The sequence below is a fragment of the Primulina tabacum genome, chromosome 6, assembly GCF_025594145.1.
Source record: "Primulina tabacum isolate GXHZ01 chromosome 6, ASM2559414v2, whole genome shotgun sequence".
NCBI lineage: Eukaryota > Viridiplantae > Streptophyta > Magnoliopsida > Lamiales > Gesneriaceae > Primulina > Primulina tabacum.
The window spans coordinates 24,719,993-24,739,520 of NC_134555.1; the positions used below are offsets into that span (position 1 = coordinate 24,719,993).

The window sequence follows — 19,528 nt, forward strand, 5'->3', positions numbered from 1 at the left end:
TATCATTAAAAGCTTTGTAATTATAAAACATTTCTCTCAATCGATTTTGATAGAATTTTTTTTAAAAAAGATTATAAATAATTATTTGATCTTAGAAAAATTTTGTATTAATAATTATTTGATCTTAGAAAAATTTTGTATTATAAATACTAATATCTTTTTGACTATTTATACAATTTATATTTATTATGTTTAGAAAGGATATATAATAATGAATAGATATTTAGTTAGAAAAATCATATACTGATAAATATTCATATATTGATAAATATATGACAAAAAAAATTAAATTATAATTCAAATGTCGGTTAAAATTTGCTACAAGATTTTTATTTTATAATATTTATAAACATTTTTATACTTAAAATTTAATTAATATCACAAAATTATTTTTAATTTGCTCAAAATTTTCATTATACTGAAAACTAATTGAATAAAAAAAGTTTTTAAAATTTATCAGATTGTATCTAAATTATATTTAATATCCTAATTCTCCAAACTAGTTAATATTCAACAATTAAATTTTGATTACTATAATTTTTCAAGGCATTCGTATCCGTTTTAACATTAATATTTGTCACCATTAAAAAATTTTAACATCTTAAATTGTATTATTTACAAAGTATGAATGATATAACACTAAACATAACAAAGTCATGATAAATTTAATTAAAAATATTAACAATTGTTGTTTAATAAAAAATCACTTACTTTGTTGACGAGAAACTCCAAATTATTGATTTTTCAAAAAAATTTATACCTGCAAAAGAAAAAAAATTTAAGCTTCTTGTTAGTTCGTCATAAACACAAAGTAAAGAATAAAAAAAATTGGTGTTGAAGAGGAAAAATAGATTGAAATAAGAAAAAATAAGATAGAAAAGAAGAAAAAACTTACATGCACATTAGAAGAAGAACATGAGGGAAAGGAATGATAAAAGCAAGCAATTACATGTTCGAGCATCACTGATATTGCAAGTTGAATTCAGTATAGATTCACAGGTGTTCAATTTAGCCATCACGGGTGTTCAATTTGGCTTTATAAGATACATTTGTCATACAAAATGACAAAAAAAAATCAACACTAATCAATTGTAAGAAGTTGTCAGAAAAAAAATAAAAAGAGGAGTCGGGGTCTCAAACCCCGACTCCTCGAAAAACACAATTAGCAGTCGGGGTCTGAGACCCCGACTCCTCAATGAAGCGGGGTTACAAACCCCACCTTATCATATTCTTTTAAAATTTTAAAATCTCTTGTATTTTTGAATTTTTTTTTAATTTATAATATTTATTTAAAAAGTCCCAAGTCTTTTTGAACAGATGGCACAAATATTGGAAAAGCCGCGACCAATCAGAATCAAGTATAGGCGATGAGAGGATTTCAGACAAAGCTTGTCCCCTTAACATCAAAGTGCCTATCCTACAATTCCTACAATTACTGCAGTCAAATAGTTGTACAGACCACTGGTTCAATGTCGTACTTCTCGACGAATATTCTTTTGTTTTGATGTCATATGTTCGATTAGTGCAAAAGATGAAATATATTTTTATTTTGAATTTAAATTAGATTATAGTATTCGAACATGTTACATTAAATGGAGTGTTACCGATCCAAACGGTATAAAAATACTCTTTGACCTTAGTTGTCCTAAAAGTACAGGTTTTTAAAGCTGATTGTACAAACTGCAGGGAAGTAGTACCGCTCATTCCTTCGTATCGGTATATCCTTGGCGCATCTTCGTCTTATTCTTGGGCTGTTTTCCCCTACAAAAATTCACGCACTGGAACACGCAGTTGGTCTCCAATGGCGCACGGGGGCAGTGCACCGGTTCTACACAATCATAATTCGCTACGCGCCTTGAAGTTCAAGGCGTCTCGCTCTCCGTTCTTCCTCGGAAATCCGTGTCACACCTCTATTTCTTTGAATTTTTCGCCTTCTGCGATCGTCTCGTGTCCGCGTTTGTGTGCTCAGTCGAGGGGTAAATGCTGCAGTGTCACGTGCGTTTCGACGGTGCCGGTGGATTACGCGCCACCTGCGCCGGAGTCCGATTGGCAGAAGGAAATCGGGAGGCTCAAAGCGCTTAGGAAAGACCTGGACGGTTGCAGGACGTTGGGGGAGAAACTGAAGGTGGTGAGCTCGGACTCTAGGGTTGAGTTGTTTTTCAAATCGCGGGGGAATAAATTTGTGGGGGCGGGTTTGAGTAGATTTCAGCTGTATTTACTGAAATGTGTGGTGGCTGCTGGGCAGGAGCATGTGCTGAGTGAGTTTGGTAGAGAGTGTGAATTGGAGATGAGTTCTGTGAGAAAAGCCCTTTATTCATTGGTGGAGATGATTGAGAATTGGGATGGGAATGGTGGTGGTAAAGGTGAAAGTCTGAAAGGGGAAGAGACAGTGGTTTTGGAGTCATTTCTGAAAATGCTTGGAGAAGTTGAGCAGTTTTATGACTGCATTGGTGGCATTGTTGGGTTAGTATTGATGATTGCTAATGTTATATGTTGTTCATTTATGCTTAATGCTTATCTGTTGGTTAATATTTGTTGAATGCTTTGCTTTTCTTGAATTTGGGTCAGAAAATGGTCTTGAAGGGCTATAATTTTTTGCAAAGAGAACCGATAATGTATTCCTGATGATTTACTTAAGGCTTCTGAGTGGTTGCATATTACATGTCATATGTTTGAATGGCCTGTCCTTGTTCCAGCGGTAAAGTGCTTTGGCCATTGTCTTATTGTAGAGATGCATGATTTGATTGCTTAGTCGGACGGACATACTTATTTGATCTTGCAAGAATGCGAGCTGTTGCGGCTCATGTTTGCATGTTTGTGAATTTAACTCCTGAAAAAGCTAAATGATATTAGTGAAAGCAAAAAATTTCAATTGTTTTTGTTTATTATAAAAAGAAGAAATTTTGTTGGTTCAAGTCTTGGTACTTTCCTCATTTTGAGACTAATGGTTCATTTTCCTTGTTGGACATCAAGAACTCTCATAACAATGCCGATGTAAGACTTCCTTTTGGGAATTAGAGTGTCTTCATTGCCATACTGAACAATCACATTTCATATGAATGCCCTTGCTCCTAGGCTGGAGTCTATTGTCTTCTGTTCTATATTGAGTGCATGTTTTTTTGACATCAAAGTTTTGAACTTTTAAGAAATTTAAACATTTCTTTACCAGCATAAAACCTATCCGCGGATAAAGTTTTTAGATGGTTAACTGGAAATGTGTTTTTGCTGCAGATACCAGCTAAGTGTATTAGAACTGCTTACTCAATCACCTCATGAAGGGGGAAAGATAAATATACCCCTCATGCGAACAAACAAATTGTTGGGACGCCAGTTTGTGGAAATTCATCCTCCCACAGTTCTTGATCTATCTGAAAATACTGAATATGCATCTAAAGCTGCTCTTTGGGGAATTGAGGTAAGTGCATAATCATGTGTCTCCCTCCTATTATGGCTCTAATAATTATTTCATGTAAAGAGAAATAACGCATTTCCAGGGTTTGCCTGATCTAGGAGAAATTTATCCTTTAGGAGGCTCTGCAGACAGGCTTGGCCTGGTTGATACTGAAACAGGTGAATGTCTACCTGCTGCGATGCTTCCGTACTGTGGGCGAACTTTGTTGGAAGGCCTTATAAGAGACCTCCAGGTAAGCCTATTTGTCTGATATTAAGAATGAGTGTTTGATAATGCCGATTGTGGCTGAAATGAAATGATGAAAACATTTTCCGGTGCAAGGCTAGAGAATTTTTGTACTTCAAGTTGTATGGAAAACAATGCATCACTCCTGTAGCTATTATGACAAGTGCTGCAAAGAACAATCATTTGCATATCACTGGACTTTGTGAGAAGCTTAGATGGTTTGGACGAGGGAGATGGAACTTCCATATCTTTGATCAGGTTTGGTAGATGTTCTGATATATCTTGTTTTATTATTTTATTGGTGATTACCACATTTTTTAATCTACTCTGTTGATTTCTAGCCTCTCGTTCCCGCCGTTACTGCAGAAGATGGGCAATGGATTGTTGAAAGGCCATTGGTACCTGTATGTAAGCCTGGGGGTCATGGAGTGATATGGAAATTGGCTCATGATAAAGGAGTCTTTAAATGGTTTAACAACCATGGAAGAAAAGGTGCCACTGTAAGACAAATTAGGTAAGCTTCGAACCTTTGGCATTGAAATGAAATTTACGAATTGGATGGAACTTGACTTTTAGGTTTTGCAGCAATGTTGTAGCTGCAACAGATCTGACCCTTCTGGCTTTGGCTGGAATTGGTCTGCGCCATAGAAAGGTAAATAAGATATTTGTTTCTGGTTCCCTCAACAATGATGAGTTACTCTGATTGATTTTAATCTGTATTAATTGAAGTAGCTTTTGAGGGCATCATAATTTTCGAGGGTTAATTAAAATGTGCCAACTTTTATCAGTGATGACAAAGTGATTCTCAAGTTGTAACCAAATTATGCTCTGATATTTTTGTCTTCTTCCCTTTTGCAACAAATGTTCTGCCTCTTCATTGCTGGACAATCTCAAATCACCATGCATCCAAGCCTAATCTTGATAATTTAGCTTTATATTACTATGATGAAGCTTAGAAACCGATTAATGCTCTTGTTATTTTTTATTCATGTAGTCATTAATTTCTGTTCTCGTTTGTCTGTGATTCTGCCATCACCTTTTAAAATTTTCAGCTACATTTTATTCATTGTCTTGTCCTTGTAATAAATGTTGTCTTGTGATCTTCCACAAAACTTTTGGGGCCTTTTTTTGGGGGTTAAGACTGTGGTTCCTCATGACAGGTGGTAAAAGTTAGTGGTGTCATATACAAATTTAACATCAGAGGTGTTTATACAACTTTAACATCAGCCACTATATCTACAGAAATTAGGATTTGCCTCGTGCCAGCGGAATTCGGGAGCTACAGAAGGCATAAATGTATTGCTTGAGAAGAAGAATCTTGATGGAAAATGGGCATATGGTGTGTCCTGTGTTGAATATACTGAATTCGATAAGTTTGGCATCACTGTTGATCACCTTTCTCACAACAGGTACTTTCCTCTTTCCATGTTGTGTAGGATATTATTTATTTTAGTCTAGATAATACTTTTAAGTTTCAAGTATTCATATTTCCTTTCTGTCTATGTTTGTCAATAATTTTCTTCTTGGCTTATTTTGAACAGTTTTAAAGACCATTCTTATATCATAAGTGCGTATCGTATAAATTTGCAGGTTGTTGCATTATCTGATCATTTTGAATTCATACCAATGAGTTGCTTGTAGATCTTTGTCTTCTTAAATTAATTGTAATTTTTATGAATATCTTTCATTTGGAGGTGTTTTCTGATGGTTAAATTAAGGATTCACTTTGCAAGGAATTTTATTATATTAAATTTCTGAGTGTTCCTTTATCTCAATAAATATTGTTTGTGAGTTCTGTTAGCATGGTACAACACTCATATACATCAGAACCGAGGTGCAGAATTTTGTGGCATCATTTGCTAGTTTCTAATGATTAAATATGTACACAGTTCCATGCATCAACCTTTATAACTCTAGTAATAGTATATATTAAGGAAAGGCAATGTGGATGGATATTGTTAAGCTGTTGACCGTAGTCCTAATCATAAGATTAAGAATATTAAGATGCCAAATGTTACAGTAGGTCTTAACAATAAGACTATGAATATTAAATTGCTTAGTATTCTTGTATAAATTTTGCATCATTTGCTATTGTCTTATGGTAAATTATGTAGACAGCTCCTAGCATCAGCCTTTACGATTATTGTAATATATGGAAAGGTAACGCAGATGGATTTAGTAAGATGTACCTATACTCTTTGTTTCTCTAAGTTTTCTTTTTTGATTTCTATAATCAATAAATATTAAAATTTAGCATCAAAAAGTGAATACAAATACACGGGCCATTAGCTGGATATGTAAAATGTTTATATCTATATTTTCCATTAATCACGAAGAAGTAATCCTGCTCGTGGGCTGTGACTACTCTCATATTCTCATTTTTTTCCCATGGTCATAATTTCAATCATTATCTTGAACAGAACTTCTTGGCACTCCTTTCTTGAATTGTTTTCCTTCTCTTAAGTTTGCAGGCTGAGTTTCCAGCCAACACGAATATCCTTTATGTTGATCTACATTCTGCTGAGCTTATTGGATCGAGTAGAGATGAGAGCAGCTTGCCTGGCATGGTACTTAATGTGAACAAGCCAATTACATATGTGGACCATTTTGGAATTAAGCACTGGTACAATTTCATGACCAGACATTTACTCTGCTGAAATTGTTTAACTATCTTGTGCTTTGGTTACTTGCCCAAGATGATATTCTATAAGCATGTTAAGGTACTGATGCTGTTTTGTACTTTTTTCTTTTTTTTTTTTCCCCTGGCACTCTGAGTCTTATGTTAACCTGATCCATACCTAACCATTAAACTTCACAAATATCACAGGAACATGATTATACTGATAAATGGTTTTGCCTAAGAGCTTATTGTTTCAGCCCTTTGAGGTTTACATTCTGTTGTTACCTAGGTTTGCGAGCTCTTCTTCAAATGATTTTTTAGTATAAGGGGAAACTGATCCAACTATAATGACATCAATACAAGCTTTTTGTGCGTGGATTGGGTGATATGGTAAACTCCATCAAGTTCTCAAGACATGCTTGATAATTGCCCATAGAATGTCAAAACAAATAGTGGTGGATCTTGATAATTCTAGCTAAAGCCACTATATGAAGAGCTTCATAAGTTTTTTGTTTGCGAAGCAAGCATTTGCTCACAGAATAGATGTGTAAAGTCACAAATATAAGAGATATGGAGCGCAGGTGGCTTTGGATCTTTTTCAAGCAATATCACACAATCTTCGCATTTATGCTCAAACGATAAGACAAGAAAATCATTGGTGGTTCAAACTGCAACTGTAAAAAAAAAAAAAGAAGGTTTAAGAATAGGTTGATGCGAATCCTCGTACGAATGAAAGCAAACACGATTATTAGAATCGCGCCCTCAATTCAATAACGAACAAGGATCGATTGTGTTGTCCCGATCTTTTTGAAACAAGCAAAGATTTGTGATATTCACCTCTAAGCGATTAACACTTAGCAACAAATATCAACGATGATAACAATCGAATTTCATACGAACCTTCAAAGAACTCGTTTTGACAATCCGTGCGAAAACAATCGACAAACGCCAAGTTCACCATGAATCCTTGAAGTGCTTCTTTGAACTTCTTGCTACGTCCCCTCGTTATAGGTCCTTCGGTATATTCTTTGTTGAACTCCACCACTTGCTTGAATATGCTTGATTCATCATCTTTAATCACAATCAAGCTTGAAAGTCCAAGGCAACAACGCATCTTAAACCTCCTTTCAACCATTAGCACGTAACACCCGGTCAGATTCGTACCATACTCCCCTTGTTCAAAAAGATTTGTCCTCAAATCTTGTCTACCTACATAAAAACGAAGCAAGTTAGTAATAACAAGAAGTATATTATCAACATGCTTACCTTTAAGCTCAAGATTGTAGACGCTATCATTTACTCGCTCCATCAGCACTAGAAACTCCAACTTCACGGTCGCCTTCAATATGTATTCATCATCCTCAACATACACCAATTGACGAGTGGCACCAAATGATAAGATATCATTAACTATCACAAAGATCATATTTCTCCCCTTCTTAGACCTAGTTAACACACAACTGAAATCCATACACGTGTACGACCATAGCTCACTAGGAATAAGATATAATTGATGCAACATATAAGAATCTAGCTTAGATGCCCTTTCCCTATATCCAATGCACCCTTGATTACACCACTTAACATACTTCTTCATATGCAACCATAGTAAAAATTCATGCATCCTATCTATGGCTCTAATTACTTCATAGCTACCACTCAAACAAATATCATGTGCCTCCATATCATGCAACAACTCATGCAATGAGTGTAGGATGAAAAATTTATTCTTGTTAAACATGTTTTCATCATGAACAAAGAAACAGTCATGTTCATCCTTGCCCCCCTCAAAACCATCATCAAACCAACATAAATCATGCAAATAGAGCACACTAGATGTACTACCCATGTAAACATTTAACTCATCACAAAGATTTGAACATAATGCATACAATTCATTGTCATGACTAAAACTCATCAATTTGACAACTCTTGAAAAATCACAATCACTAACATTTAAATTTGATATATTCAACATGTCATCATTCTCAAATCTATGACTTCTAGGCACAAAGGTTAATTCACAGTTAGACCCTTTAAACATCCCACTCTCAACTCTCTCACCAAACGCTTGAATACAACACAAAACGAAGTAAGATAAGGACGAAAGTCATACCTCATGGTTGTTGCGTTGGCAACTAACCTTACCTCACGGTGAGTGTTCTCAACATCAAATGGATCATCTCATTGCATTTTTACACCTTCCTCATTTGCTCGTCTCCTCATCATGTCTTCATCGAAATCCTGGAAAGGAGAAATAATAATGCTCGGGATTGAACCGGCTATATCATCATAATGATAATAACCACTTTGTACAAATGTACATGAAATGGTTTATGCAAAAATAAACATCTCTCCATCTCACTCTTTTGGGCCATACAGTTCTTTATCTTTTTATTTTCTTTGGCCTCTTTTTCTTGTTCTTTTTCTTTTATCTCATTTTTTTCTTCTCTTTTTATTTCTATGGTCATCTCACTCTTTTGTTCACTCATTCTTTCGACCATATCACATTTTTTTCGACTCTTTTCAATACATTTCCATTGATCATCAATAATTTCTTTTCGTTTCAATTGAGCAAAAGAAATACGTTTTTCTTCAAATGTTTTGAGCAACAAAGTTTCTTCTTGCCTACTCTCCTCCTCCTTAATAGACAAATCACACATTTCTTTACCACTCAATGATTCACTTTCCACTATACATTGTTCAACATCATTCGACTCACCAACTAATTGAATACCATCATCATCAAATCTAGCCTCAACTTCAGATTTAAGTTCAGCAACAACATTAGATTCAGGCTCAACAGATGATTCTAGTATGGCCACCTTATCACGTGGACATTGGTTAATATCATGCCCAACGGCTAAACACCAACAACATATAATATCACAAGTACTAGAATTTGAGTTTTTAAATGTACCTTGATATTCATATTTGCTAGCTTCACATCTCAACCCCTTCTTTGGCCTAACACTGATTTTCTCTCCCCGGTTGCTATACCCACTACTCTCCTCACATCCCCTATCATCATCACGTTGCAAATACAATGATCTATTCCCTCCAAATCTTCTACGTCGCCTATCCTCATCATATTGCCTATCATGTATTTCCTCTTCTTCGCACCTCCTGTATTTTTTTCGTAGAGGCTTAAACTCCTTCTCCCATATTCTATCCAACCTTCCTAACATGGTTTGAAATTGACGATCGTCAATCATTATACCTGCAAGAAAATGTTAGTATAAAACAATAAAAGATAAGTTTTCTCACCACGAATCCTCACTGATCACTCCAATGGAAATTCACTCAACTCTCTTTTTTTTTTCTCTTTTTTCTCACTGCAAAATACTCACCGGTCACTCCAAAGAAATAACGCTCGTACTCAAGTGTTTTCACTCGAATTTGATAGTTCTCTCTAAGATGTGCTCAAACTTTGTACTTGTATATCAAACTAACAAGATTCAACTCGTGGACACTCGCAACTGTCTCACTTGGACTGCACAAAACAAAGAACACTAGAATAACGCAGATCTTACAAAAATACAAAGGATAACACGGATCTGAAAACAGAATCGAAGTTTTAGAAAGATCTTGAATAAAAACGAAAAGGATAACACAGATCTGAGAACAAAATGAAATTTTAAATAGATCTGAAAATAGAAACAAAAGGATAACACAGATCTGATAACAGAACGGAATTTTTTTTTTTAATTTTTAGACAGATCTGAAAATAGCAACGAAAGGATAACACAGATCTGAGAACAAAACGAAATTTTAGACAGATCTGAAAATAACAACAACAACGATAACTTACTTGAATCAAAGAGAACCAAAAGCTCTGATACCAAATGATGCGAATCCTTGTACGAATGAAAGCAAACACGATTATTAGAATCGCGCCCTCAATTCAATAACGAACAAGGATCGATTGTGTTGTCCCGATCTTTTGAAACAAGCAAAGATTTGTGATATTCACCTCTAAGCGATTAACACTTAGCAACAAATATCAACGATGATAACAATCGAATTTCATACGAAACTTCAAAGAAATCGTTTTGACAATCCGTGCGAAAACAATCGACAAACGCTACAAAGATGCAATCTTTGATAAGTTTGATTTGATTTTGAACAAAGCTTTAAAAGCCTTGAGAATTGAGAGAAACTCCTCAAAATATTTTTATCAATCTGAATTATCACGTTTTTTTGGTTGATACAATGCATATAAATACAATAAAATACAAGAAAAGTAGTGTAAAAAGTCATAAAGAAAGTTGTGAACAAATTCTACACGGAAGGTCGCGCGGTAGCACGAGGTCACGCGCGGGGGGGCGCGAAGTTCTGCCAAGGCGCGCGGTGGCGCGGGTTTCCGCGCGGCGGCGCCACTTGTGGCGCGGTGGCGCGCGCCGTTTCTGGCGCGGGTGCGCGCTTGCTGCTGTCCTCATGGTCATTTAACACTTGAATATCATTCCAAACACTTCCATTGTTGTGTCCATGTTCCCCAAACTCCTCTAATTTAGACACCCCATTTGTTGAACTTCCTTGGTAGTTCACCATGAATCCTTGAAGTGCTTCTTTAAACTTCTTGCTACGTCCACTCGTTATAGGTCCTTCGGTATATTCTTTGTTGCACTCCACCACTTGCTTGAATATGCTTGATTCATCATCTTTAATCACAATCAAGTTTGAAACTCCAAGGCAACAACGCATCTTAAACCTCCTTTCAACCATTAGCACGTAACACCCGGTCAGATTCGTACCATAGGTAGTCACTGATATTTACCTATCAATTAGTAAGATGAATAATTTTAGAAAACTAGCATACTTTTATCAATTACAAGGTTTACCTTAGCTTTCAGTATTTACTGCTATAGTGTTTATTTTTAAACAATTCTCTGTATTTTGACTTGATAGTGTTTCTGGTGGTCGCCTGGAATGTACAATGCAAAATATTGCCGATAATTTTTCAAACACATTTCCGTCTCGATGTTATAAAGTTGTAGAAGGTATGTATTCTCATGAAAACTATTTTAATTTGTCGTTCCAAATTCCTTGTGATCTATGTTGGACTTTTTTGGGCTACACGATTGCAGATGCGCTGGATACTTTTATTGTGTATAACGACCGCCGTAAGGTTACATCTTCTGCTAAGAAGAGAAGGGGACACACTGGCAAGTCCCTGCACCAGGTACCAATCATTTATACTCAATTCTGCATGAAGCACTTCATGATTTTTGCTAGGAGATATCTGCAGATGCGCTGGAGACCTGGACTCTGTTTTCATGAAAGTCATCACACATCTCGTTGTTTTATGTTCATCTTTTCCTTCATGGAATAAAATTGATAGCTTTCTTAAACCATGATAAAACTCCTTTTAAAGTATGTATCTGTTTCGGACCCTTCTTATTTGAATGATTTTGGCGTCAAGGGATAGTGACATTTCAAAAGTTTTAGGATAATATTCTGAGCCTTTATTGTACCTGGATTAGAAATCTCTTTCGTTTAGATTATCCAGATATCTTTCTGCTTATATTTCCGTGAGCTTGCACAAGAAGTTCTTATCACGCGCGCTGACCGTACATTTGCTCTTTGGTTTCCGGATTTTTTCTTGTGTCAGATTGTGGTTACTTAATCTAAATCTGTACAATATTGGTACAAGGTCTCTAAGTCTTACCCTACATTGCAGACTCCTGATGGTTCACTGTTGGACATCATGCGAAATGCCTATGATTTACTTTCTTATTGTGGAATAGAAATTCCAAAGGTATATATTTATATTTTATCTGTGTAATCATATCATTTTAAGGATCTTAAGAGTGCTGCTTGCTAAAATAGAATCTCATTGGACATCATTTTGTATGTAAATGGAAAACATGGTTTCAGAATCAAATTTTTTTGATGTCTTACTCCATACCATAATCTATTCTGTTATTCAGGTTGAAGGTAATGACGTGTATGTTGATTCTGGACCTCCATTTCTCATCTTCCTCCATCCTGCTCTCGGCCCCCTTTGGGAAGTCACCAGACAAAAAGTAAGATATATTATCACCAGTTTTCTTATTCTTTGATAAATTTTGCCTGTTGAAAACGCCATACCTGAAGAGAAGCTTGATGAGACCAAATCTAGTTCTCAGATTGCCTTTATATTCTATAGATGTTTTTCTTTTTCTTCTCCTTTTTTATTTATTTCATTTGACCTCAGATGTATTTTTGTTTTCTCGCTACAGTCAGGAAGTTGGAATTAATGTAGTGCTCACTTGTCTGTGATTCAACTGACTGTGTTCTGGTTGTCTTTTTGCTTGCCAGTTTCAGGGCGGTTTCATTTCAAAAGGTTCTGAGCTACAAATAGAGGTTGCTGAGTTCTTGTGGAGAGATGTTCAGGTTGCATACTTGTGTACAATCAGTATATGTTTGCCCTACCTATCAGTTTGCTATTTCTGATAAAATGTTACTTATTTGCAGCTTCATGGGAGTTTGATAATTTCCTCTGAAAATGTAATGGGCTCAGCCACAACAAACGAAGATGGTGACCCTATACTCCAGTACGGTAGGAGGTATTGTCTTCAACTGTATAGATGATTGGCCTTGTGTTTTGTATCAGAAAATAAAGTACCACTTGTGCAGGTGTGCGAAGTGCAAATTAAAAAATGTCAAGGTACTGAATGATGGAATAGATTGGAGTTATGGAGAAAATTTGTATTGGAAGCATGAGGTGCAGCGGTTTGAGGCCCTTAAGGTCATACTGCATGGAAATGCTGAATTTGAAGCAATAGATGTTGTTATACAGGTCGGTTTGAGATTTTATCAATATCTTCAGGGTAAAAATCACCCTCTTGCAGTCAGATACTATATTGATTTCAAGTTGCATTTAACTGTTGTAAACTAATTAGAATATCATTAGGGACTGGCAATAGATCTCAATTTCGAACTATCACATTTTAAATCCATATACCATGTAGGAATATATTACACAATTCTCGAACACGCATGCTTCCATTTTTGAGTGAATGAAATATTTCAACATGTGGCAGGGGATATTTTGGGATGACTTTAATGCTTACAATGTCAAATGGTACATTAACAAGTTTGTCAGGATAGAGATCCTAGGTAGGATGTTTGAGGGCTTTGATGATCAGATTGAAAGATTCAACTATACTCCCCAATTAAAGCCTAAAATTTAAAATTGAGCTTGTAATATTTAGTCTACACTTGTATAACATAAAAAATGTCAAATCCATTGCAAATTAACTTTTACATTTAAAATGCTTTATGATTCCAAATCCTTCGTGTCTCTTATGGGGAATGTTTTTTATACTGGATATTTACAAGAAATGGCAATAGCAGAGTTTTATGGTAACCTGTTTTAAACGGATTTATATTATTTTTTAATTTGATTCATTGTATAAAATGACTTGAAAAATTTCAAGGTTCATTCTCTTTTATAAGACTTGTCAGATCCCCAAATGAAGATTACACCCTCTGACTATTTTTTCAATGCTACAATTTAACGTCGTCTTGTCGTGCTATCTTGATTGCAGTAGCTATGGAAATGCACGTGTTTTACCAGTCGAACTTTGGCTGGGATGATCTATAGAGTGTGTAATTGCTGTAAAACAAGAAGGGAAAGACTAAGAAATGAGAATATCTGTGAGTTGGTTAGACTAGCAGCCACTAAGATGGTGTCGGAATTCAATTGATTAGATCTTTAATTAAAAACCTAAAGAAAGTGGCTAGCTAAAATCACATGAAAGGGGTCATTATTAAGAATAAACATTTTGGTCATTTTTCTGGAGAAACATATGATGAGCTTGTTTGGAAAAAAGAAGGGACCCTGTGGAATATCAGAGATTGGATTAATTGTTTTTAGTTGAGTTCTTGCAATCTTGATTAATTTGACATCTATTATGTGTTTTTCTTGATCATCTCCAGTTTTATTGTCTCTAATGCGAGCTTCTGAACTGTTTTCGCTATCTCCTCTCCCCAAAAATATTTCCTTGTTTGCTATGTAGCTCTGTAAAATGCTGATTTCAATTTTTTTTATGAAGGGCAATCACGTGTTTGATGTTCCAAATGGCCACAGAATGCAGATAACATCTGGAAAATCAGGTTCCTAGAGCTCTACCATTAGCTGTCTGTCAGTTTATATGTTTGAGTAGCAGCTGATATCTTTTTCATGGACAAATTTTTCTCCTAGAAAAGTTAGGGTACTCCTATCCATATACTAAAAGTACTTATGGAGGGAAATACCTCCAATAAAAGGAGCAAGTCATGAGTGATATGACGGTACATAGGCCTAAATAATTTTAGACTGTAAAACAAAAGACGAATATATGACACAAGATTAAGTTCTATACAAACCTAAGGTTTCCACTTCAACGACCATATCCTTTGGTGATTTAAAGTATCACTTACTTGATGTTGTATTACACTTCAGGTATTTGGTTCTGGGCACACAATGTGAACTCTTATGAATTCTTATAGCTTCTATCACTATTTTGTTAATGTTTGTGTCGCTGTGTATGCATTGTTGTAAAAGCTCTCATCAATTAGATTCAGTGTTCCCAAATTGAAGTGTGTGAATCACTTGTAGAAGTTTAATCGTCTGGACTGCTTCATCAAATGTTATACCTGGAGATTTCAGCAAGTTTTTACTCGGCCGAAATCTGGCATCTAGACATCCATTAGTATCAGTGGTGGGATGAATTATTCTCCGTGGATGAATTATGACATGACATTCTAAGATTTTCATTTATATAATCCAGAATCATACAAGTTATATTTGAAAGCTTGTATCGATGGACTTTAATTGAGGGTATAAGACTCGGTTCATATCTGAAATGTCCAATGTGTTGAGTGTTTTGTCTGTGACATGTCATCTCAAGGATTAAATCAACATAATAAACTGATTGTTGGATTACCACAGGCTCTACCGACACATTCTCTGCACCCATCTTCTTGAACATAGTTTTTCTCTGTTGCTATTCTCATGCAAAATGTGTCTGCTTTTCTAAGTTTTCCTCCATGATACCTGGAGACAGTAGAGCACCAAACTCACTAAATAATGTCTGGACTTTTGACCCAGCGATGAGACTCACTATATGATAAATTTGTAAGAAACAAGATGATCCTCTAACGAGGCCTTAAATAAAAGTTATATATATTCAGGTTACTGCATCTTAAATAAAGATCACGTCTTGTATCTAATTGACTAAATCTAAACAAATATCTTATCATTTAATCACTTTATGTATATTTAGATTTGATTTGTGGCAACCATTTACATTAGGTGGTGGAGAGCCATGCCAAATTGGAAAGTGCAGGTGTCCCATATTATTTTTGTCAAGTCATGATTAATATGAGTGTAAAAGAAGGATAACCATGTAAACTGGAGCACTGTTGACCTTCTTCTCATTTGGTGTTTTCGTGTTTTTAGAAATGGTGGTGTCTGTTTATGCTGTTGAGAACCTTTCTCTGTTATTTGGAGTACATTTCTTACCTGCATTGCCAATCAAATATTTCGATGTAAAAGCAGTTCTTACTCATTATATTTTTTTGCTGAATGCAGGTTTAGAGATCCAGTTGAAGCCTATTGAGGAGGAATTGATGGACAGTGGAACATGGTTTTGGAACTACAAAATTACAGGGACACATATCCAATTAGAACTGACAGAAATATGAAGATTTCCCCCACCTTACAGTTCGTATTGTGAATCACGGTTCACAATACTTGTTCTTCATTTTGGTCCTTCGCTGCTTGGTTGAACAGAAGTTGAACCTGCTCCAGGATCATATCTTTATGTAATATAATGTCGACTGACTGCTTGTACGACCCCAAAAGGTCACGGCTGTTGCTCTTGTAAATTACTTGCAACTTGTGTAAAGAATACTTTTTTTCTATTTACAGAAGATGTTCTTATTTGAGTCAAATATCAGAGTCGATTTTGTTTAGCCGTTCCAACCATCCTGGAAATTCCACCCTTCTCTCTCTCTCTCGCTCTATAATTTTGCACATAAGTTTTCTGGGTTCAAGTCTTTGCGGTGGCAAGGAGTGCCTTAAAGGTGTAGCTGACCATTCTGTTAATGTCATTGTGTCATGTAAATTGATTGAATTAGGCATTCTGTTGACTTATTCGCCTGTTGGTCTTTATTGTGTTACTCTCTCCCATTTTTTGTCAAATTCTTTTCAAGATTCAGGTGTACAGATTGCCTGAGTTATGTTTAAGACTTCGGAAACAAGGAAAAACAAATGTATTGGATGGTGACCCCGTGTTTATTCCATTTCTTCAGCAGAACATGGCTCTCAAAGAGGTAATTACAAATTAAACTAGTCCTTCAAAGCTGTGTACATTTTGGCAAGTGATGTACAAAGAATTGAAGAGGATATTATTTGATAATCACATGATCTATGTTCAACAGGGTTGAGTTCTATACACGTATAATGTACAAATTGCCCTGAAGATGTAATTGGGTGTCATCGAACAGGATTTGTAATCTGAGTGCTCTGAGTGCAGTGTCTGTTCAAGATTCTAAGCAGAGCATCGGCCTTTCGTCTAGCTTTCAGTGACCCTTCGGCAGCCAAGTTTTGAAGAGAGGGAATGCTGCGTGGATTTATTAAAAGTCTCCGAGCAACATCGTCTCCTCCATCCTTACAGAGTCCCAGGAGTAATGTTATTGAGTTCTCCTTTCCATTTGAAGATCCGAATCTCATAAGATCGATAAGTAGAGGTACCAACACCCTGCTCTTCCTCATCTCTTGAAGTCCTTCAGTGCAACCCATAAGAAGGGTGAGGACAGCTAAGACGTCATCCGTGATTCCTGCTTTATCATCTGTCAAGAGGTTTATAAGCAATGGAACTGCCCCTGCCACTGCAACCTTTTCCCTGTTGACATTAAAAAGTGCAAGATTGAAGAGTGCTGTTGCTGCATCCCTTTTACCAGATGTAGTTCCTTCTCCCAGGAGCCCCACCAGACCTGGAATTGCTCTTGGATGAGAACCAATAGTTATCTTGTGTTCATCTATAATAGTCAGGCTGAAGATTGTTGCTGCCGCGTTTTCTTTTGCCTCCATTGTTTTCCCTGAGTATAGGATGTCTACTATGTTATCGATTGAACCAGCTGCCATAATCAGAATCTTGTTGTTCTCATATATGGAAAGGTTGAGTAAGGCTGTAATGGCATTTTCCTGGATTCTGGAGTCCTGAGATCCTAGCAAAGTGACTAGAAACGGAATGGATCCAGCCTCGGCAATTATTTGTCGATTATTCGTTCCAGTTTTTGCTAGTAAACGAATCTCATATGCGGCCTGCCTTTGGATGTCTGCTGATCCTGTCGCTAGCTTCCCTACTAAAAATTCAGCTGTCATTTTTACTGCGTCTACCGCAGCTTTATTTGCTGAAATGTGGTCAGTGATTGTCTCACTTGATCTCCTCTTATTACTTGTTTGATCTGTATACGAAGAGGAAGAAGCAGATTCCATAGGAATGTTGTTCTCCTGGCACCATTGGTGTATCAAACTTTTCATCGCATAATTTGGTATAAGAGCCATGTGGATCAACCTTTGCCCACTTTTTGGGCATGTGTGATGCCCTGAATTTATCCACTGGGCTATTGAATTCCGGTCATAAGTATGTCCTGATGCCACAATGACAGGGTCGTTCATCAACTCGAGTGAAATTGGGCAACGGTATTCATCAGGTATGCTGAACAACATGGAATGAGAATATGATATATCATTTCGATTATTCAATGGCATTTTTCGCTTCTTTACATCCTCTTGATTCTGTGGATGTTCATCCTCTTTGAAAATCGCACTTTTTGTGATTGAAAGCAAAGCAATAATGTTGTTGATATTAGAAACTACAATCAACCCACCTGTGCCTGCTTGCTTCTCAGCTTCTGCAGTTAGTTTTGAAATCTCATCTTTATATTCCGAAGGACTTCTCAGACCAATGCTGCTCAGAATTTCACCAGTTCTTCCGAAGTCAACAAATCCTTTGTCCTTTCTATTTGTTTCTTTGCAAGTGATGGTTAGTTGAAGAAGCTCATCCCTTCTTTGAATCTCCACAGGGTCGACAAACAATTGAACTCGTTTTGCTTGCTTGTGAAGAAGTTCAACCTGCTCTCTGGTATCTGTTGTCAAGTTAAGCAAGCTCAGAGGTAAAATATTAAGTGCACTTCCCATGTCTCTTACTACAGCATAAAATTGATGCGAGATGTGTTCCGTTTGCATGAGATTCCACGTAAGACTACCTTCTCTGCAATTTTCCATCAAAACTTGGACTCTTTGAATGACAGAATTAAGCTCCGCAAGGCACAAGATTGAAGAAGGTGGAAGTGGTTTATCGATTTCTTGAATCTCTTCAAAAAGTGAAGAAAGCAACCTGATCCTTCTGACCATTGTCGTGACGTTTTTCATCTGCACGAAAGGGATAGTCTCAATCAATGTAACTTCATTCGAAACGAGAATCAACGACTCCAGCAATTCTCCTACTGGAAGAAATCCTGTGGAAACCATCAGACGAGGATTGATTTCACCCATGGCTTCACATTCTTGTTAATTATTTCATTCTATATTAGTCACACGGATCCATCTTTCATCATCATTTATTTACTTGTACAAATCTTGATCAGTTGGCTACTCAAAATTAAAGTAATCGAATGGATTGTTGACCCTTACTTTTTGTACAGTTGTGTAAATGACAAGAAGGCGGCTTCTGGAAAGCGATGTTTGAAATCTTGAGCTGCTGCCAGTTGGAAAGCATACCGGCCTGCGGGGTTGGTCATATTCCCTTACAATAATATCTAGGCACCATGTGAGGTTGTATTTGCTTTCAGTCTTTGGTCATACGTGAAATATCAAATTTTTGTAGTCTATAATATTTTGTTGACTTAGTGCTATGTAAGAATTATTTTTATTGCTGTCCCTTTGTATTCTCATAGCGTGTAAGTCTACTCCCAACTCCATTATTTGGAAATCCCAGTGTTATAAATCGGACTTGCCTTGTTTTTTAGTATTTGTTATAATTGAATTTCGAAATCGATATCTCGTCCTTAAATTTGGGACCGTGGTGACATATGAACTATAGATCATTTACTACATTGGACTTACTTTTATAGTCTTTAACTTGATTTTAGGAAATCGGGCCGATTTTGTTGGAGCAAGTGAGGACGATAAAGAGAAATTTTATGTATATGCCATTAAATCAAACCAATTTGCGAAATTAAATCAAAATTGATCACAGTTTGGATTGGTTTAAAATTAACCAAAACGAAAATTG

The 19,528-nt window shown here is 36.1% G+C and overlaps 2 protein-coding genes across 2 annotated transcripts; one reads left to right on the top strand and one right to left on the bottom strand.

Annotated features, from left to right (window-relative positions):
- The first annotated feature begins 1,733 nt into the window (after window positions 1-1,733).
- Window positions 1,734-16,172, top strand: LOC142549201 (UTP--glucose-1-phosphate uridylyltransferase 3, chloroplastic). The gene is made up of 17 exons (XM_075658028.1): window positions 1,734-2,463; window positions 3,232-3,415; window positions 3,495-3,644; window positions 3,734-3,895; window positions 3,979-4,151; window positions 4,223-4,289; window positions 4,880-5,046; window positions 6,102-6,260; window positions 11,166-11,257; window positions 11,345-11,439; window positions 11,938-12,015; window positions 12,188-12,283; window positions 12,558-12,632; window positions 12,714-12,805; window positions 12,876-13,038; window positions 14,297-14,357; window positions 15,817-16,172. The coding sequence occupies exons 1-17, from the start codon at window positions 1,802-1,804 to the stop codon at window positions 15,927-15,929; spliced, it is 2,589 nt and encodes an 862-aa protein (XP_075514143.1). The 5' UTR covers window positions 1,734-1,801; the 3' UTR covers window positions 15,930-16,172.
- Window positions 16,173-16,310: 138 nt separating this feature from the next.
- Window positions 16,311-19,272, bottom strand: LOC142549202 (U-box domain-containing protein 1-like). The gene is made up of 2 exons (XM_075658029.1): window positions 18,928-19,272; window positions 16,311-18,800 (listed from the first exon to the last, which is right to left on the bottom strand). Exons 1-2 carry the CDS (start codon window positions 19,010-19,012, stop codon window positions 16,723-16,725), a joined length of 2,163 nt encoding a protein of 720 aa, XP_075514144.1. The 5' UTR covers window positions 19,013-19,272; the 3' UTR covers window positions 16,311-16,722.
- Between the last annotated feature and the right edge of the window lie 256 nt (window positions 19,273-19,528).